Source organism: Rhea pennata, chromosome 2 (genome assembly GCF_028389875.1).
Source record: "Rhea pennata isolate bPtePen1 chromosome 2, bPtePen1.pri, whole genome shotgun sequence".
NCBI lineage: Eukaryota > Metazoa > Chordata > Aves > Rheiformes > Rheidae > Rhea > Rhea pennata.
In genome coordinates, this window is record NC_084664.1 from 68,022,553 (window position 1) to 68,044,910 (window position 22,358).

Below are 22,358 nucleotides of genomic sequence, written 5' to 3' on the forward strand. Positions count from 1 at the left end.
AAATGCAACCAAGTTGTAAACAGTTGAGTGGATCACACAAAGTCTCACAACAAGGATTCCCGGTCTGTATCATGCTAAAGCCTGGTCATTCATTATAGGACTCTTCAACTGATGTTGTACAAAATGACAGAGAGAGCTAAACACACATAGGACTAACATGGAAAAAACATGCCAGATGGCAAATAAAGAGCTGTGAAAGTTAAGAAATTCAGAAATTAATTCTGTAACATGAAGCAAGGATCAAGAGGAATTTTGAGCAAGCTGAACACTATTCATGACAACGAATGATTAAATTAATAAGGAACAGTATTATCATAAATGGAAGAGTAACAGTAATTTGCTAATATCTCTGAACTAATTTCTGTGTGGTTAATTTTCAAATACTTCCTCAGACTTACTAGTGTAAGAACTATATAACTAGAAGTAACATGACAGAGTAATATTGAGTTTCAGTAATGAGCTCTTATATTATCCTGGTAACTTCTACTTTTGTTGAATTTGTGCTTTCAGTCATGATCTCCCAAAGCATATACTCCAAAGCATGTTTAAGGCAACAATGGTACCCACTTCATATCACTTGCATTTTAAAGCTGCTTATTTGCCATTAAGATAAAACTCATCTGTAATTCCTGTTTATTTTTAGCAGAAATGTCTGACTTTCAACAAAAGCATCAGTCAGAAGATGTTTAGATGATTTTTTTACATATTAAAAACATCAGTAGGGGTTTCCAATGAAGTAAATAAAGGCCAAGGTATCAGTTAAGATTTTGGAAAATGTAAAGTGAAAAATTAAACTATAAGCAAAGAACTACAAAATTAAATTCTTTAAATAACTGCATACATTTTCAAGTGAGTAGTATTTTAGGGAGCTCTCATTTCTGTGTCCTTAGTTACAGTTATCTCAAGGAGGACCTAATTATCAGAGAGTGCTGAGCTCCTTTACAAATCAAGTTTACTAAGATGTCTCAAGGTGCCCCACCTCCTTTCAAAATATGGTACCCAGAATTCAAACATTTAAGTGGGTATGTGTGGAATTTCAGTCAAAATAGTCTGGCATAATGCAGATCTAAACAGTGGGGGGGGTTGTGGTTTTTTGTGGGTTTTTTTTTTTTTTTTTTTTTTTTTTTTTGGACAGCAGATCTGACAATAACAACTCAATACATCTGAGTGCATACAGCAATTGCTTCTAAAGGTTTCATTCCAATCTCTTTAGTTCCCAGAACTACCCTTCAGATCTGTACAACTACCACCTGAGGAGGAATTATCCCTGTTACAAGATGCAGGCATCCCCACATGCAATTTACAGCTTTCCAATAATCAACCTAGAAAGAATTTAGGTAATTATCTATATAGAACATCATACAGTTTCCAGAAAAGTTGTTAGCTAGCTCTTTTGAGGAACTTTGCTTACAGATAGATGAGAAACTTCTTCAAGATTTTGAATAAGTGTATCACTTCATCTCTGTAGGCTCTCAGTTTACCAGCCACTGTGCTCATTTGAGATAAAAAGATCCTTGTGTGATCAGTCATTGCACAGTGTACATGGATTTTCCTTCTACAAGAGCAGACTTTGGGCTTCCCTTCTCTAATATCTGCTGATCTTTTTACAAGAAAAGCATCAAGTGTAAACTTTTCCCCATGTTCATCCCATTCTCCTCCTCCCAGTTTTCTTCCCCCCAACTTGGAACAGTTTAATTTCTTTCTGCTAAGAAAGATGACCGTTAGGCACTTAATGTTCTTGCCATTAGAGCCTGCCTGTGCCTCATGATTAAGCTATTAACAGTGCTTGCAACAATCCTACTCCACTTTGAAAAGTACTGAATCAAATAAACTGCACATTACATTGTACTGGTGCTGCAGGAAAACACGAGAATTCCCCACAGGTGAAACATGAGCACAGACCCTTATTCCCTGGCAAAGACAACATCTTTTCATCTTCAGAGGTTTTAACTTACATTTGATGTTCTAAAAATTCAGTTGCATTATTTCTCCTTATGAAAGGAAACATGGACCTTATAAAGCAGCATTGTCTTGTTCGCCCATGGCACAATCTTATCTTAAATTTTCCTTAGTATTGTCTTACAGAGCTCCAAGCACTATCAATGGTCATAAAATGCCCTGATGTTCGAAAACATAACCAAGTTACCCATCCTAGAAGACCCTAGTGGCTCTTCCAAATACAAAAGAGCAAGTCTTTCCACAGATACACTTTCTTGTATTTCTCACTTACACCCAGTAAGTCTGGGGGGAAAAAAAAAAAAAAAAAAAAAAAAAAAAAAAAAAAAAAGAATTTCACTCTTTATTATTTTTAATAGTAATTTTAATCAAAAACAGCAACAAAGAAAAATTCAGGAGCGACAAACATACTGTAATCCTTCCTCTTACCAAGCCACAGTCACTCTGAGATTAGTCATTCACCTACTTGTTTTTGTTGCGTATCAGAGAAATACTTTATTTAGTCAGCTCTGTGCAAAAAAACCACCCTGATTACTTCAAAGTCCCTGTAAAACACTTCAGAAGGTTCTTCTTTCTACTGGATGATGACCTTACCTGTCAGTTATATTCCTCAATAACAAGATTACCGTGAGAAAGACCCAGGAGAAAAGAGTATGTTTTTCTTGCTACAGGTCCTGAGAGTTGATTGAAACTCAACCCTTTGCAGATTAGAATGAACATAAATCTCACTGCCTTCAGACAGACATGTTGAACTCTCTGCTTTGATTTAGTTTTACCACAGACAGAATAAAACACACAGGAAAGAAAGGCAGGCAACAGGAGAGATTTCTGCTTAATGATAATGTTAATTACTGAATTAACCTCTGATTAACAAACAAACAGTATGATGGGCCTAGAATATAGGTGAATATAAGTTTTACTGCTGCTTTTAAGCTATCTGCTTGCACGTGTTCTGAGCTCGCCCACTGCACCGACGCATATTGGCACAGGAGGGAAGTGGTATCACCTACTGCAGGACTAGGCCCCCAGGCTGTGGCTGGCTTCTGCCCAGACTCAAATTCAGCTGCTACCGTCCTTTTGAACAATTACACCACTTCTAAATATCCTCCCCGGTAAAAATGGGGACAGGGATACAACCTCCTTTGACGCACTCTTAAGATCTGCTGATGAAGAGAACACTTGAAAGGCTAGAGATTTGTACCATTTTATTTCGTATTCCCCACACTTGCATCTGTTTGTGAACAGTGTAATAAGGTCTTTTCTCTGAGCACTCTGTATTAGCTTCCAGATTACTTTAATGTTCAGTTATATTGACATAATGCTTTTATTACTGAGAAATACTACAGCATTGCACTGAGATATTAGTCAAGATGCTAGAGTCTGTTACAGATGTTTGCTCTTATGCTTTGAATTTAAACATACTTTTATTCCTAGTTAGTACTGATGTGAGCGCACAGAAGAGAAAATAAAAACTTTATATATATATATATATATATAATTTTAAGTTAACAAAGCTGGACTGCTTTTGCTCTACCTGTTTTTCCTTTCTGGAGGAAGCAATGTGGGGTTGAGCCTCGGGAGGTGCTGCAATTTTTGCCTAGTTCTGTGCGTCTATACACATTAAGAGATCATGCTCTTAATACACAACATTACAAGACTTTGCAATCAGGGGATGGTGACGTTGAACACGAAGCAATACCACTTAATCATTTATTAAAAAGAAAAAGTACTTGAAAAATCTACAAGAAATAAGCAAGCTTTCAAAATTTGACATGTGTAGGTTACTAACTTCTGCTAAGGCCTAAACTTGGTCTTCATCAGGTCAGTGAGAGATGCTCGGTGATGTCAACCAAATGAAAGTTAAGACCATCAGTCAAGCCTTTCAGCATTTTTTTTCCTTCTTGTCCCTTCCATTTAGGCAGAAACAACTGGGTTTGATAGCAAATACTTCTTGTTTATACGACCTTCTCCGCTAGATTTCAATTTTATCTTATACCATATTCCTCCTGCAGACTGGGAACCCCAACTAAACTATATCCAGAGGGCCACACTAGACTGCACTGCTGTTTTCTCCTTTGTCATTCCACAAGAGATATATAGATCTATCAAGTAGATTCAATGAACAAAACACTTCCCATGAGTCATCTTTATCATGAGCCCAAACAGTATGGTTTCTCCTCTGGACTCAGCTATTTCTGTTCCCAAATTGCAGGGAGTGAAAAAAATAATCTATAGCATGGACAAAAAGATGAGGCTTATTGACTATAAAGACCACAAGTCATGTATACAGATTATAAATGTGTGTGTGTATGTAAATATATATAATCAACTGTCCTAATGGAAAAGAGGAAAGCTCTCTTCTGATTTCCACTCTCTCTTCTCCAAAAGTTCTTTTTAAATAGATTATATCATTTTTTCATTCAATAAATTCCTATAGTATATAAACAGCCCATGTAACAATTCAGATCATTCTTAAAGATGCAGTAAGTACTATAAAGGAGGCATTTGAATAGGTTAGAACAAGCAGGTTTTCTCCCTAATTTCTTAATAATCATTTATTTTAAGTAGTTTTACATGTAACATTAAAATACAAAATACAAAAACTGATGCAGGTTATTGTAAGTTAACTGCAATTTGATCCATTCAGTGTGTAATCACATTTATAGCACTAGAATATAAGGACACAAAAGCAGAGGTGATTGATACTACATACTGGATGTGCCCATAGATCTCTAGCTTTAAGATTTGAAGATTTGATCAGACACTTTTGGAAATAAGACAGCTGTCATGAGATTGGTTAGCACTGTGTTTCTCCCACTTCAGCAGCTCTCAGGTTTAGAAGGCATTGCAGCGCAATCCCCATGACACTTTACAAGCACACCTATACTTTTCTGTACTTGTGGAGATAGAAGAAAAAACTGATTAAGGTTCTGATGGTAACAGCTATTTAATCTCCCAGAAGTTGTCACGCTCAGTGAGGCGAAGCTAGGAGCATCGACCAATTGCTTTCAAACAAGTGTTCCACACTGCTAATACTTCAAGATATCTGCAAATTTAAAGGAATAGGGGGTGTTCCTAAAAAAAAAAAAAAAAAAAAAAAAAAAAAAAAAGAGGTGGCCTGAGTTTCCATTCATTTAAGAAGCTGGCTTTGTCTTTCTTCAGAGCTAAGCATAATATAAACATTCCAGTGAAAGCAAAGATTTTTAAACTCAGCATTTCAGGGAGGAAAAAAGTTTTCTCCTAACCCTTGAAAAATATCAGATGGAAAGGAAACTCAGGAAAACAGCATATTGTTTGTAACAGACTATGATTTATACTTATTCGGTTTATGAGGTATTCCACACCATGTTATTACTGGCTTCAAAGGACAATCAAGCTTGCTAAACTTTAATCAAAATAGGGAGAAGCAGATCACCCTGTCCTTGAGAAAATACTTGGCTGGACAAGATCCACATTTTGGGTAAGTTGTTATCTAAAAATTATGAGTGATGTTTGTTTGATTTTAATGCAACCTACATCTCAAGGAGGGTTCCCACAATGCCTCAGAAAGGCTTGGTCTTTGTCTTCCATTCAAAAATCTTTTCTAGTGGGTCAGACTTCAGGTGGGTGCTTTGCAAGGGACACAGAGGCCCACAAGCAAGCTCGCATCGTGGGTCGTTTCCTGGGGAAAGTGGGGAGCTCAGTCTATGAGCTCCACAGCACAACTGCTTGCTCCTGCTCAAGTGACACAATTCATGTACATGATTCCTTCTTCCTGGTTATTCCCTCTTGGAAAGCCAGCCAGAGCACAGTCCCAGGTGTGCCTCAGCAAGTCATGGAAGTATGCCAGCTCTTGTCGAAACAGCCACAGTGGTGCAGACCAGGACACAGTCCTGGCTGCACGGCTCTGCACTGCAGAGACACTTTCTGTGCTCTGCAGATGACCTTCCCTGAACAACGTAGAGCAGCTTCTAATAAGACCACTGTGATGTTCTCCCTTGCTCCCAGAAGCCTGGTTTCTTTGCATGCTGTAGTTCACAGCCCAAAGATCAATTCAAATTCTTTTTTCCAATTGAAAAACCTAAAGGCCTCTAAAAGTACAAGAGGAAAGGTTTAAAACTAAACTTGACAACAAGTTACAGAATTGGCTACTGAAACAACTCTTTGGGGCATGAAAAAATCCCTTAATTTTTAATCCTTAAATATTTGCCTCATTTGCATTTTTTCCCATTCTAATGAATATTTGCACATGTCTACCCCCCTTCTTTCAGCTAAGTTTTGGGGTTTTTTTTTTAGGGGAGAGTGTTTCTTTCTTTTTTTTTTTTTTTTTTTTATAGACACTGGAGAGGCTTTAAAGAATGCACTGAACTGTGAATCACCATTCATGGTCAATCATTCTCAAGGAAAATATTTCATAGTATCAAATCTTAAATTGTTGTTATGGTGCTTTTGAAGGAATGTATTTCCTTTATCTTGGAGTTATACTGCTTTGTTCACTAGGGAACCACTCCAATGCAGGCTAATCCCTTCAACACTGTAAAGCCATTAGAAAGGTGTGAATATATCAACAGCTGCTATTCTAATTAATGAAAAGCAAATTTTCCACGTAACTCCAAAAACAGAACCTTTATCCATGGTTTACTTTGCTGGAAAAAAAAAAATTATTAACTTTCCGGTGGTTAGAAAAGTTATTTTTTTACTTTGAGCCTGAAGGACAATGCTCTTGGTATGACTTTTTAGTCAAATTCCATTTTAAAGGGTTTCACCAGAGCATGAATTTGCAATAGTTTCATTGCAATCAGTGATTAATTTCCCTAACAATACATTTATAACTGTGCTTTCAACATTATGTACATCAGGGAAAATGTTCAAGATTAAAAAGAACTCTCAGAAAGACTCCAGCTTTATGAGTTAAGATGGCTTTTGTAACCACTCAATATGCACAGCAAGTGATCATTCCACTGTAACTGTCAGTTTTTCCTCCCTTTTGTCTATATTGCTGCTCTTGATGAGTTTGGTGAAATATTAAGGCAGATCACTGAACAAACATTAATTAGACAAGCCTTAAAACACAGGACTTAATTTTATCCCTGGAAAAAGCTGATATGGGCCTACAACTTGGTCAAACCACAAATAGCTGTAAGCGATAGAACGGAGAACAATTTGTGAAGTCCCATTCAACATGGGGCTGCACTGTCCCAGGAAACATGGAAAGTCAACTGTAGTCCAGTTCAAAGGTGTTGCTCTTTTTGTTTCCTTATTTTATCTTCAAAACAGACATTTACAGCCATTCCTAAAAGCATATTCTTGCCTTTCTTAAAGTCTGACGCCCTGTATAATTCTGTTATAGGCTAGCAAAAGCTAATTTTGTGCAATCTTTTATTCCTACCTGTTCATCACATAGGAGATCTTGCTAGTTTACTATTACATACTGGCTTTTACTCCATTCTATCATGAAAAGGCAACATGCGTTAAGCAAGATGTCCATCACAACTGAGTCCAGACAGGGTACTTAAAAAGGCTTCCATTCTACCAATTATACACTCCTAAATTGATTAAATGTGCAAGTAAAACCAATTTATATTTTCCAAGTATGTGATGAGTGTAAGAGAACACTCAGAAAAGTTGCATATTGCCACACATCTGCTGAGTAACATTTTCCTTTGTGGCAATCCTAATCATTTGTGTTAAGAGAAATTATAGGCAAATATCCAAATAATAAAAACTGACTCCTAGTTACAGGCCTCTCCTTAATAACATCCTTAGGAAACGAATGGCAGCACCATACTGTCAGTGCATATTAGGCAGCAGTAATACACACACCTTTTTTTTTTTTTTTTTTTTTTTTAAAGAGAAAGGTAATTTAAACACGTATCCATCACCAATACTATCAGATCCAAATCACTGAATTATGACAACTTTAATGTACAGTGTTATGGCAAGAACACAGGAGCATGGAAAAACTTAGGCTTCAATTTCTTCCTCAGGAAGAAATTACAAGACAAACTTTCTCAAGATTATGCAACTTTACGTGACCTCATAATGTTTTCAAAGGGGTACAAACAGTGATATTTGGTGTTTAATAGTGCAGTAATTAAATTAATTCACACAACATTAATTTAATTAATGAATACTTGTTCAAATGTGCTTCTGTCACCTTTCCAAATTTTAAATTAGGACATTATTTTTGTATTGCCAAAAGACATGAGCTTAGTTGTGCAATCCTCCTCCTCCAGTTAACCATGTCACCAAAAGGTCACATCGTTGGCTCTCTCTGTTCCTTAAGGAGGCCATAAATGACAAAAACATTGTCTAACCATGATCCTGATTTTCCTTTAAAAGCATTCTAGATCATGTTGCTCTAGGGACTAATCTGAATGAACACTGAAACCACATCTTCTAACTTCTTTCAAAAGCCATATTCCCTTGGCTGCTACAAGAAGGGAGGAGTGAATCAGTATGATCCTGACAGCAGGGGTGGGGGGAAAGAATAGCTTATGGAGAAGGATTTCTCTGCCAAAGACCCAATTTTACATCTGTATTTCACATACCAGGAAAAAAAAAAAAAAAAAAAGGCAACTGAACTCTTCCATGCATGGCTCTTACAGCAGCTGCTCAGGGTCACAGCCCCAAACAGGTACATCCACAGGACACTGCTCTTCCATGGCACAACTGAAGGCAAAAGCACAAAGAGGATCATTACAATCTGTTTGGATTGCCAAGAACACCCAAGAGCATATAGACTTCCTTCACTAGCAATGAAACTAATGAAGTCCAACCTCCCACTGCTTTGCAGCCTATCTTTATGCCTCTCTGACCTAGTCTACCCCATTTCTCCATAATTCTTGACACCTTTTCCCCACAGTTCTCAACACAATCTCTTGCTTAATACCTCTACAAAACACATCTCCTAACAAATGTGACAGGAACCAGATAGTTTGTGACTAGATCCAAATTCTTTGTGTACAGATCAGTATGCAGAGTAATCTTATCAGCATTGTTAGCATAGGAAGAAAAAAATATACACACACACACAAACACACATATCCCAACTTCAAGCTGACATGTTCCTAAGCAATTTTTTTGAGGTCACTTTTAGTCTCTAACTTCAGTGAAGTATAAAAAAAAGACAAGAAAAACACACCTTACATGTATTTTAGTGTTGGATAAAAGAAAATACCTGCCTTGAATGTTTAATTGGCTTTTGCCAAGACAATTTATTACAAAAACCCAAGACATTTGAGAGCTCTGTATGCCACTTCCTAAATATCTTCAAGTCAAGCTTCCCACTAGCCTCCTGCTCTGCAAATATATTGTTGTTTATCTATTTATCAGCTTCTCATATCAGTGTTTTTTACTATGCAGCACTTCTCACAGTAGGGTTTTCCTGAGTTTAATGACAAAGTCCTTTCACATCCAAGTTCCTCCGCAGCATTTCTCTGCTACAACATATGTAATGAATCAAGTTGAACAACAAAAATTGACCTCTCATCTCTCTGTCTTTTTGTCCTTAGACTGAGAGTACCCTTGAATGCATTCTGGAATTCACCTCAGATAGGGGAGTTGCTCCCATAATACGTAATGGAAATCTCAGAATTTCTGGATTTTGATCTTACAGAGTAAATCAGTGTAAGCTCAGGGGGGACAGAAACAGATTACATTTGCCTGAAAACTTAAGATACTTTTTTTGATGAATAATCTTTAACCTCCTCTTTAAAAAAAGAGAGCAAAATCACATTACCATAGAATGGAAATACACCAAAATATGCTCCAAAATAATCAATACACATCTTACTTATGGTAGCATCATAACAATGGAGGAAGACAAGAGACTATAAGAGGAAGCAAGGATAGTAGAAAGAAGAATTCAACAGTAACGTGGGATTTTGAAGGACCAGGATTTTGGTGCGTTTCCAACTTTTCAGCTAAGAGATAAGAAAACATCTGCTTTTCTAAATAAAACATCTCCCTGTTTCAGTACTTTCACATACTAATATACATCTTCTACAGATGTTTCTTTTAGAGATAATGTATCTTTTAATTAAAAGTGCAATTATTTTTTAATGTATGCCTGATACCCTGCAGCATCCATGGTGCTACATAAAATATCCTTCCAAATCTGAATTTTTTAATCTCTATATATAGCTTTAAATGTCTAATGTCTATGTAGGTTTATTTCCTTTTGTAAAGGATCTAAACCCAACTGAAGAACTATGTATTTCTACAGTACACTTGAAAACTCTGAGTTCATGTCAGCTGTATCCGATTTATAGAGTTTGGTAGATTATTTGCTTTTTTTCCTTCAGATAATTATATTCTAGACAGAATTTGGAGTTTTAAAAGCCTAGTACTACATGTCACATGCAATTATAAAGCCAGTGTAATGGTGCAGTGAATATCCTTCTATGAATATTACAGCACCAAATCTGAAATTAAAACTGAATTGTACATATTACTCTGAGTAATTCAGTTCAAGAAATGGAAGACACGTGTATCTTTGAAGGTATTTTTCCCTGTCAAGTAACTAAAAATTCCTTCAATGCCAAAATACTGACTACTATTTACTAAGAGTTATGTCCATCACAAAGCGGAAAAGATCACCCAGCAACAGGTAATCAAGTCAAGGATCAGTTCTGCACAAAGCAGACCACTGATAGCTTTTTGAATCCTGATATGCAAGATAAGAAATTTCCCAACAATATATATTATCCTAATATATATATCCTAATATATATATTATCTATTGCTTCTATATAACTGGAGAGAGAAAAACATCTGAAACTAAAATAGTTGAAGTTAGAACTTTCTGTACTAAACACCCTTTATACTCCACATGTGGTACCTCTGATATCAATTCTTCTGCTAATGGCATAGTAGATAACTACTGCTATATCAAAACCAACAGGAAGCATGAAGACTTTATCTGAACACATGTATTTGTGTTTTCAACACAATTATGTAGTTGTCCAATTACACTACCATAATCACAGCTTCTATGTAGGATGCTTTCTCCTACTAAATCCACTAAATCCATCTTCCTTGGATATCTTCTGGTGTTTCAGTAGCACATGAAGAGCCAGAGATCTCCCCAGCCACTGAGAAGGGAACAACAAACCTTGTGCGGAGGTAGGAAGGAGCTCTCAGCTCTTCAGTAGCAGGTATCACAGTTACTTCTACTCTCCTTCTTTAACTAGCCAGTTCTGAAGTATTTTCAAAGTGATAATGTGATAAAAAACACTATATGCCTAAATATATATCCTCTATAATTTTTCTTTCCTTCTGAATCCTAAGCTTTGAAAGCTAGCTTTACAGAGAACCTCTAAGAAATTTTTCCCACAGAATGTGTTCTATAAAGAAGTGTTACTTTTTCTTCCTTATAAAGCATATGGCTTATATAAATTACAAGACAGCACAAAAGGATATAAAGGCTTTGCTAGTGTGCATTGGAGATGACTGCTATAGCTCACTCCTAATTTATCACCTATACCAAGCATAACAATTCCAAATTCACGCTGCTGAAACTGTGCATCTTCACTACATTATATCACTGCTTGAACTGAGCTTGGCCATTTGCAATCTAGTCAAAGTCAGGGATCTTGCATATTTGCACTCCAACTAATGCAGCCCAAATGAAATTTGCTTTTTCTCCTCCTTGGCCAGAAAGAGAGCATCATGGAAGAAGTTGATCCAACCCTGTCACAGCCAGACGCCTGCAGGTCCCTTGAGTGGCAGCTTGGAGAATCCTCCCAGACTCTACCAAGGAATGAGAAGTTTGTCAGATATCTAAGCGTGCGACTGACTAATAACTCCTACAATGGGAGAAGGCTCAGAGGGGGGGCGCCTTATGCAGCCACACCGAAAGATGCGTATCCTTAATCCTTGCTGCTGCACAGAGAACTGACTATCTCAACACAAGGAGAGCTGGAGGGTGATCTTTGTTTTAGGTGAGTAGCCACAGCTGTTCACTGGACCAGGTGTACATGTTTCTTTCTGTGTTCATCAGAAGAATATGAGTGTCTCCCTGAGATTAGCCCGACCAGCATGGGAGAGGGATAAAGGTGGCTCAGCCCAACACAGAGTATAAAACCTCAACAACTAACAAAGGAATTTCAAAGATAGCAATGGGCTTGAGCTGGCTTCAACCCATGTATTCCTTCCCAGTGACTGGAGGTGCCTAGTGTCGCGATGGTGAGCATAGCATAGCAACTGGTAATGGCAATCACGTTGGTATTGTGATTTCAGTATATTGCTGTATCACTGTGCTAAATCAGAAATTCCACGCAGCATCAAATGTATCTTCAAAGTAAACTCTTATATTAAACATTGCACTCTCCGCGTGTGTGGAGTATCTAAAAGAATCTGGTCAGAGTACTGGACTCTGACATAGTGCCAGAGGGAATCAACCTACGTCCTCTCTATTGCCCTGTCCTGAGCCTGGGGTACATCTTTTTACTACCTTATATGTATAGTACTTGGCAAAGTCAGTCCACTGACACAAGTCTCCAGGTTGTAAGGCAAACAAATAGAATTAGCAAAACAGAGTTCAGATGTCATCAGTATTTCACAGAACGCTTGCTTTTCATTTTTTTTCTTTTTTTCAAAGGGGATTGAAGACTCCTAAGCATGACTTACGAGGACCATACATGCAGGTAACTACTATTTATTGACAAAAGGGCCTAGTTAAAATTTTCATTGGAAGTCTATGGATTTTTTATGCTTTTTCATTTAAACATCAAAATAAGAGGTTTAGCAATGTTTTTCCTCTATTCAAGATGAGCTAGAGATGAAGTCCCTTAGCGAGACTCTCCAGCACAATTAGCAACTCTTTCAGCTACCCAGATACTCCCAGTGGGACAACAAATGCAGCCTCATCTTTTCCCCTATTTTAACTATTTTGGGGCAGAAGAGGCAAGCATGGATTAACATTCGTTTGCTGATCTCAGCAAACAAGTGAAATCATTTTACCTTTCAAGGAGGTAGTGTCTTTTCCCAGGACTGTCACTGCGTGGCAAGAGGTGGGTGGCTGGGCTCCTTGGAACTCACAATTAAGTACTGCATGGGATCATAAATTGCCACATGCTTTGCTTCTGCAAAAGCTCAGCACAGAGCTTAAGAAACAATGAGTCAAAATAAACAAATCCCCAAAACCAGTTTTTAAACCACATGTTGAAACTTGACTAGTGCTAATTCATGCTCCAAGAAATTAAAAACAGAAGTTATTACTGAACAGCCACAGTCACTTAGTCTTCACCAAGAAATTAATAGATTAAAAAGGCCAGATTCATCCACAGGTAAAAATTATGAACAATCAGCAAATCAGCAGGAACTAACATAAACACATAAACACAAGTAGAAGTGGAAGACAGCTCCCAAATCAAATAACCAAATGCTTTTTATTAAAAAAAAAAAAAAAAAAAAAAAAAAAAAAAACACTCTGTAGGTATAAAAAATGAATAGAAGAAAATAGTGATCAGGAGGCTACAAAATTATTCCTAAGAATTAAAAAATAAACAAACAATCCAAAACAAGCCCAAACACTAGCATAGTGGAATTTCTGGTTTGGCAAGGCAACCAGATTACCATACCAGTAAAGAAACTGAGGTCACACCTACATTTGCGATCAGTAAGTGAAAGCAACTTTTCAGACTCAGTACACTCATCTTCAGAAATTTCATAAAACATCCACATTAGCTGTCTACAAAGTTACTCTGCACTGACACACTAGAATGCATTTCCTGCTTCTCAGATTCAGCCAAAACACTGGATTATCCAAAAGCTGTGACAAAACAGATATGCTTTTCTGGTCTCAGAGGACAGAGTTGACACTGCTTCTCCAATGGCCTTTGCTAGCAGATCCACTGAGAACTAACTCCAATGGACTGAGAACTACTGAAGCCATTCTCCTTCTTAGAGGCAAAGTTTCACTGCAAATAATCACTCATAATATGAAAAAAATATTTTTGTTTTAGGTCAGATTAAATACCCAACTATTTCTTAACTGAACAGCAGAGTAAGTTCATGTACAGGTGACCAGTTCATGGGACATTACTTGAATATCAAGGAAATGAAGGCCAATTCTATTACTCAAAGCTTAGGGTTTCTTTTGTTTTTTAAAAAGGCAAGGTGCATTATTAGTAGTATTTTTATACAATCACACATATTACAAACTCATGATAATATACGATCTGGCACACGATTACTGCTGAATGTATTTTTATTGATTTGACATCAAATGTGTGACAGCACACTTCATCTCAAATGAAGACCATCATCAGATACTCAGTAGCCCTTCAAGAATATATGATCACTAATACGCACTCATTTTTATTTGAGGTATCCTTTGCTTGCCACTCTTGGGAAATTTCCACTGAAATGAACTCAGTTATTTAATCTAAGAGGAAAATACAGGAACACTACCAAAACTGGAAAGGTATTTGGGGATTAAATGCTGCATTGCAAATCACCTATCAACTCTTTCTTTTATAAAAGCATGATATAAACTGAAGCTGATATTTTCTCTGCTATGATAAAAATCACAGAAACATATTCATTCCCATTACTTAACAACAGAACCTATAAACTCCCACTGATTTCTTTACCCGTTTCTGAAGAGTAATTTACAATCCTACATTGGAGATAAGAGAATGCTGTTCACAAGATTAAAGTCAAGGTCACATACTGTGACTCCGCTACTGCCTGTAAAACAGGGATCAGTTTCACGGACTCCACGTATATTTTTAGAAGGAACTGCTGAAGCCATCAGCTATCAGCCCTTCAATTACAAAAGCAAAGATAAACTCTGGCTTAAAAGGGAAAATTTAGCACATCTATATCAACACTGGCAGATTCCTGCTGATTCAGGGAAGTATAGTAATTCTTATCCTTTTACAGCATCTGAAAGGGAAATCCTCAACACACTTCTAACAAGCCTAACTTTTCTTCTGCTGGAGCCAAGAGTGAAACTCCCACAGATGTTGACAGGACCACAGTCAGACATCTTTGTTGAAATCCTGGATTTATACTATGGCCAGCAGCTGATGTTCTCTACACACACACATATATTATACATTCTTCTCAACGACACATGCAAAACTGTTCATACGAAAGCTCAAACCTATGGCATAGCACCATATGATGCAGAAATGTTCTCCTCCTTTCTCAGAGGGCACAATTTGCACAGAGGTTCCTACTGGATACCACCAAGTACCAGCAACCAACAAGAACTGAATACATTGACTGTCAAAAAATATTATCATCACAAACTGCTTTTAAGAAAACAATACTTCCAAAACAAAACATTAGGCTCATTTCATGAATATCTGTAGATGGATTCTAAATATTCTGCTCACATGGAAAGTGAACAGCAAAATGCTGATTTTTATGCCTCTTTAACGATGGAAAGATCTTTACAGTATGTCCCAAGCAAACGGATTGGGCATGACACCACTAAAACATCACACCACCTAAAAATAGAGCTCACTGTCTCTTTTGTCTAGTGTAACAATTTAGAGAACACTTTACTATAAAGGATTAAACTGTAACATCTTTGTGTAGTAAGGAGACACCCAGCAGAGATAAAGCCCACGAATAAGCTACAGGTTACTTTGAGAATCAGTGTTTCACGATCAGGACTTATCCATACAGCTGACCTGAGGTGACCAAAGGAGCAAATCTCCTACTTCACCCTCCAACCTGGATGTTGTAGGAGGTGAAATTGCTTAAGTAGATGAACACTTGGAAGTGCCAATAATTTCTTGTATGCCACTCAGATGGGGCCCCTTTACCCACTGCTGCTGCTGCTATCCTGGACATCAACCACCTTTCCTTTACCATATTTCAGGAAAGCAGAGACCTAAAGCTTCAAAATCCCTTATGGAACGTCCACACCAGCCCTTGGAAACCTTCAGACAGCAGGGATACAGCTACACCACTAAATAAGGGAGGGCCGACCACAGGGCTGATCATCCACACTGCACCGTTGTCAGCCCCACATTTATACCCCACATTTGTTTTCCTTTCTGGAAGTACTCCAAATTATATATCACCCATGGCTCACTGTAATAAGTTGCATGACTGAAGTGTAATTCAGTAGCCTCCAATAGCCAAAGCTTTTTCTAATGGAGGTAAACTGCTAATGCTCTGCCTCGCAGTGACCTCCACTTGGGAGCCCACACAGACGGAATCCATGAGACATGCTCTATCTCCGCATTGGTGAGCCACCCAAGAAACATGCCCAACTTACAAGAGTTTGGATAAGATTTTTGTTTACATGTCTAAACAATAAAAACACTATTTTTTTCAGAATCTTGGTTTCCATTTATCATGATCAACTCCTTGTTATCAAACTTTCACTGATGCAACTAGCATGACTGATATCAGCGTTCAAAATCAAGTTCTAGGATCTCAACACCAAAAGAAAAACTCCTCAGAAACCTGCCTGGAGTCAGGCTTCCACAGTGCTTTTTTTCTTGAGGCATAACCTGATTTCATGTTTATCGGGAACACCTGCATGAGAGAAAAGCCGCTCTTAGAGCCCACCGCAAAAATTCAAAGAAATGACGAAAGGGGCTAATAACTTGCGTGAAACTCTCCGTGCAGAAGTTGCCCAGTGACCCAGCAGCAGACACCGCAGATCCACACGGTCGCAACTATCTTTATCCTCCTCCCACCACCACCACCACCCCTCCAGGCCGAACCGCTCAAGTTATTCTGGAGGTTGCGGCCGGGGACGCGCCCCAGGCCCGCCGCCGCCTCCCCGGCCCCGGCCCCGGCCCCGGCCCGGCCGCGCCGCCGCGATACCTCGGAGCCGCGGGAACTCGCGCTCCCGGAGGCGGCGCAGCCCGCCGGAGCCGCCGCCGTAGCCGTAGCTGTAGCCGGCGGGACACACGGCCTGGAAGGCCGGGAAAGCCAGCAGCTTCCCCCACGGCTCCTCGGCCATGCCGCGCGAATTAAATAATAATAATAATAATAATAAAGAAAAGAAAGGAGGAAAAACTTTTTGCCCGACGGCGCAGCGCCGCCCGCAGCACCGCGGGGCCCCGCGCCCGGCCCGGCCGAGCCGCTTCCGGCAGGACGAGCGCGGCGGCAGTGGCGCCCTGCGCGGAGCCGGCCCGCACCTGCCGCCCCGGGCGGGGGGGGAGGAGGAGGAGGAGGAGGAGGAGGAGGAAGGTGGCGGGGGGGAGGACACCCCTCGCCAGCAGCCCAGCGAGTGCCGCCGGCCGAGGTGAGCGAAGAGCTGCAGCCGCCCGCATGGAAGCTTCTGGCTCGCAGCACACACAGGCACAAAACTGTCGTCCGTGGAGGTGACTTCTCTTCGTTTTTCCACTCCTCTCTGCGGGGAGCTAAATGACCCCCAATCCAATAATAAAACCCGGCTTGTTGCACCCCGTTTCGGATTTCACAGGCTCCTTCCTCAGGTGTTTTTGAAATCTTAGCAGCTGGCCATCCATGGAGCGTCAAACGGCTGAGAAGAAAATTCAGCCCAAACTGAACTATAAAGATTTTCATTCATAAAGAGATACTGAGTAAAATCCATGTAAGAAAATAGTAATAATTTTAAAAGCCTGGCATGTCAATACACTTAGTGCTCTGTGTATTTTGCCCACTTTAAGAACATCGCCCTGGCTGTGAGGCACTGAGGAACATTTCTGACTCCGCACGTTCGTGGTTGCAGCAGGTATTTAGCACTGCGTCCCCCGTTCCCCAACTTAGTCCCAGTCTGCAGGACTGGCCTTGATACCACCGACTCTGTATCTCACATTTTACTTGTACTTTTCTTCAGATGCTAAAAACAAAAGCAAAGCAAGGATATCCTCAAACCAGCTATATCATCCACTATTCACTTGGATGTGACATGTCAATGTAACACAAACATGTTCCCATTTAAAATAATAGCCTGCAACAACTAACACATACTACACGAAAATTTTAAATGTCATAAATTATACACTTACTTTTGCTCTGAGGCCCAAGCATTAGGCAAATTGCTTCCTGCCATGCTTGACTGTGCTAGCATAGGCGGGAGAGCGGGAGCTGGATGGAAAGGGCACGAATCCGTGTGAAACCAGGCTGTATTTGACCTGCTGTTTGCAGAAGGCTGAATTTTAAAATACATTCAGAACAATAATTAAGACTTTTTTCATTTCTTTTGGTGGAGCCAAATGTAGGAGGAAAAGAAAAAGAGGAAAGGGTAAATTCAGTAATCCAAATATGACTTTTTCACTGTAATGAACAATTTAATTTAAAAAAAAAAAAAAAGAGCGTATTCAGGAAATGGCAGGAGTTGCACATGCTTGAAAATACTCTTAGGAGCAAGGGGCATGTTTTGAGTTTTTCCACATGGAAAATGTGGGTTTACAACTATTAAAAATCCAAATTACTTTCTGAAACTACTTCAGCAATGGTTCCACACTGCCTGCACATCCCGATAAATTATGCCAGCATATTCACCTGTAAGTTTGCATCCCAGTGATAAAATCCCATAAAAGCCACTTGGGACGTAGCCTGCTCCTCCCTGAGACGAAGAACTAAGTACATATACCATAACTTTGTCATAAGCTTTACCTAAAAGGAGCTGATACTAAATTACAGCTGTTTCAATGCAATGCTCAACCAGTGCTCTGGTCTTGGGTGTAAACGTAGCACGCTCAGGATTGTCAAAGTGCCTGGCTGGAAACGGGGATCTCAGAAGGGTTTCGTGCGGGCCACAGGGAGGAGAGCTGGGCCTCCTCTCGCACGCACTTCTGAGAGATGCACTCAGCAGACATGGCACGTACCCAAAACACCTCTTCTGGCCTAGCTAAGGATCCCACCAAACCTCTTAACCATACCTTGCTCATATTCTTCCAGATGAACAAGAATCTTCTGTAGGGAGAAAAAAAAAAAAAAAAAAAGAACAGTTTATCATCAAGTGGAGGAATCTTTTTAGCTGATCCTTAGACACATTGCTTTTTGGTTTTGGGGAATACTAAATACCTTTATTTTAATAGTTTATGCACTGCAATTTAGCAATGGCCCTATGCCATCGCTATGACTGATTGCAAATGTATGTTGAAAACACCTGCCACAGATTTTTCCTTCATATTTCTAGTTTTTTGTTATCAATTTCCTAAGTTATTTATGCTGATTGCTGTGTATGGTTCCATCACCATTTTCATGCATTGTTCATTTCAAATTGTTGTTTTCATTTCCTTATTGAACCAACACTGGTTTTCCCCCTACAAATATCCTTTTTCTTGATTGCAGAATGCAGCTTTTTGATTATATAATAAATTCATTTTAAGGGACTAATTTCTATTCACATTTTTCTATTAAAAATATTTCCTCACAATTTCCATCATACTTTTTCCCCGCCCTCAGCTTTGGAAGATTAGCCCATTGAAAAGACGCATGTAGGAATGGCACTAATTGTGAATGTTCTCGGTTTGCGCAATGCATGTTCAATGTAGTCTGGTCAGGATTATTGATTTCTGGGGAACTACCAGTTTCCAGTACAGGGTTTTATTCCTCTTAATCCATCATAAAGACCAGAATAAACCTTCCAAACTAAGAAGAGGTATTAAACTCACTCTGTGTCCATTTAGAAATTTTTCTGTTTGAAAATCAATGTAACTTGTAAAAATTCTAATTTGATTCAACTGCAGGCTGCATTTCTGAGGTGAAAGCTAGAGACTGCATGGAATTTCCCCATGAAACCATGATTTTTTTGATTTGCACAGGGCAGATTCATGGTTATAGGGTAACATTTCCTCCTCTCTGGCTATCAAATGAGACCAGGGGATCAGTCCATGTAAGCATATTAATTAAGCTACATACTTTGGTAAGCAAATATTGCCTAGAGTGTCATGTTCACCAAGCTGTAAAATGACAAAAGGCTGTAATCCAAAGGACCACTGTGCACATGTAGTGGACATGCAAAGTACATGTGTATTCCCCTCCTCTGCCTCCACTCCTGCATTTTTTTCAAGTTCTTTCCTTAATGAAGGCTCAGTAGCAGAAATAGAGCAATTTAACTTGCTCTTTCCAAGTTTTAGCAGAGTGCATTAATGCCTCTGGGTAGTCTTGTTAGTAAGTTTCTTACTTCGTAAATGTTAACGTGTGATACTGCCATTCCCTGGAAAATGTTACAGAACAAGCAAAAGGAGGTTTTTTTAATCCTTTCTGTGCACTGTGACAATGCCTTCCCCCTGCTCCCCAGCAACTGTTCAAGCGTCATAAAAAGCAAAGAGAAATAGCCTCCGAACAAACGTTTTGCCACCAATTCAGATTCCAAAAACTATATGCTTCTCTCTCTATAAAGGGGTTGCACTGTCCTGTTGCAGCTTTACAGAAAAACAGTGAGACTGCAGTAGTCGTTGACTCTTTAGGAGCTATTTCAGGCTGCAAATAATAAACTGTCACCATAATGCAGCCAGCTGATGGCAGGGTGTGGAGAACATGGGAGGCATCCAGCGGGGGGATGAGACACAACGGACACAAGCTCATCCAAGGGAAGTTCCGGCTCGAAGAAAGTAGAAGTAATTTTCTGAGAGAGTGGTCAAACCCTGGAGCAGGTTGCCCAGAGAGGCTGTAGAGTTTCCATCCTCAGAGATTCAAAACCCACCTGGACACAGCCCTGAGCCGCCTGCTCCACTGGGACGTGCTTTGCACAGGAAGTTGGTTTGGAGACCCCCACGGGTCCTTCCAACATTTGCCACTCTATAATAGTAATCAGTAATTTCAGTAATCAACCAAGTATTTCCAAGTAATTAACATTTGACCATTAGAATCAGCTCCCAGATAATCTGGCAAACAAGAAAAGGCTGTCTGGGAGCAGGACCATGGATTACATAAGCTTTCTCTGACCCCTCCAAGCCCTTTTCTGTTTTTGCATTTTTTAAATGTCCTACCTGTATACAAACCAACTGAACAGCGCTGTATACTGTATCCATGCAGGGCCTCCACTAACTGCAAATATTCAGCAAATGCAACCTCACCTTCCTGGTAAAATAGGAAAGTAAGACCCCCACCTCTCTGGCTTACTAGACCAAGCAACGGATCCTTCATACCACCGAAATAATTTAAGAAACCCAGTGTCATGGAATAACTGAGGTAGGAAGACCTTGCTGGCAAGGCTAGTGCAACATAGCCAGACCAGTGCTGCAGAAAGCCAGCAGCTCATGCTCTGTCTCTGCCACTGGTTTACTGTGTGAACAGAAGAGATTAGCCCTTCCATATAGCAGCCTTAGGCATAAATTAACAAAAACTTCAAATTGGAGCTCATAGCCACGATGGGTCATTATGTTAAATGCGTAAGCGGTTTGGAATTATGTAACATGAAGCATACATAATATTAAGAGCCAACATAACATAGTATAAATGAACACTGCAACAAAGATACTGGAATGGAGAGATTTTGCCCTTGGGAAGATTTCTTTTTAACCAGCACAGAACGCCAGATTCTGCTTTATTCCTCCACTAACACCAAATGCGCTAGTGGAAATGAGTGCTGCAGCCATTTAATGATTGCACAGAGCTCAGCACAGCCACGGCCTTTGTGGTTATATTTTAAAACAGACATTACAAGCTTATTACAGCCCAGTTCACACTTGCAACATATTTGATGTGACATTCTTATCCATTCATTATACACAAAAATTTTCAGCCTGCTGGGGTTTTTTTGTGTCCTGAAACAATCAAATAAAGATTATTTTGCCCATTTTGCCCATTATGGAGACATCCCAATGCATGTACACACTGCTCAGTCTCTGATGTTAACTGATTAAACTGAAAAATGGATGATGTCAGAAACCAGTACTGTAGTTTACTGATTGTAAACAGTTATTTATTGACTATAAGGAAACCTGATTTATCTAATCCATCACATATTTATAATTAGCTACAAGAAATCCATTTTCTCTATTGCCCTTTGAGTCTACCAGGTATAAAAAGCTGATAGAACATATAGGGCAGAAGCTGAGATTGCAGCTTCTGGTTTATTCCTGTGCTGTAGCAGGTTAAAAGAGGGGGGGGGGGGGTATGTAGTTAATTGCAAATTGTACACAAGGAAAAAACCCTAGTTATTGTTTCAGGGACATCTGATGTTCTCATGTGCGTATGGATTATTGGCCATAGTAGTAGCAATGGTCATCCTTCTCCTCAGGATTTGGGCCAATCATTATGGAATACTTAGATCACTAGTCGGTGGCAGTCTTCCATTCATAACAAAAAATATAATCCTTTACATATAAAAGCCTCCTTAGCAACTAGACTCCAGCCACAGAAGCAACGAAAAGGAAAACACGGTGCTGGTGGCAGAGGTGATGGATTCAAAGCACAGGAAGTGTTTCAGCAATCAAAGGACTAAGCACTGCTCCCAAGCAAGTCGGCGGGAATATTGACATTGGCTTCAGTGGGATGTGGAATTTGCTCCTAAATAACTTATT

General features: G+C 39.3%; 1 protein-coding gene across 1 annotated transcript in view; it reads right to left on the reverse strand.

Moving 5' to 3' along the window:
• The window catches only part of MOCOS (molybdenum cofactor sulfurase), a 214,358-nt gene extending 197,485 nt beyond the window's left edge, over positions 1-16,873 (reverse strand). Inside the window, exon 1 of the mRNA XM_062567949.1 lies at positions 16,735-16,873. Coding sequence (XP_062423933.1) covers positions 16,735-16,873 — 139 coding nt within the window. The remainder of the gene's footprint in view (positions 1-16,734) is intronic.
• Between the last annotated feature and the right edge of the window lie 5,485 nt (positions 16,874-22,358).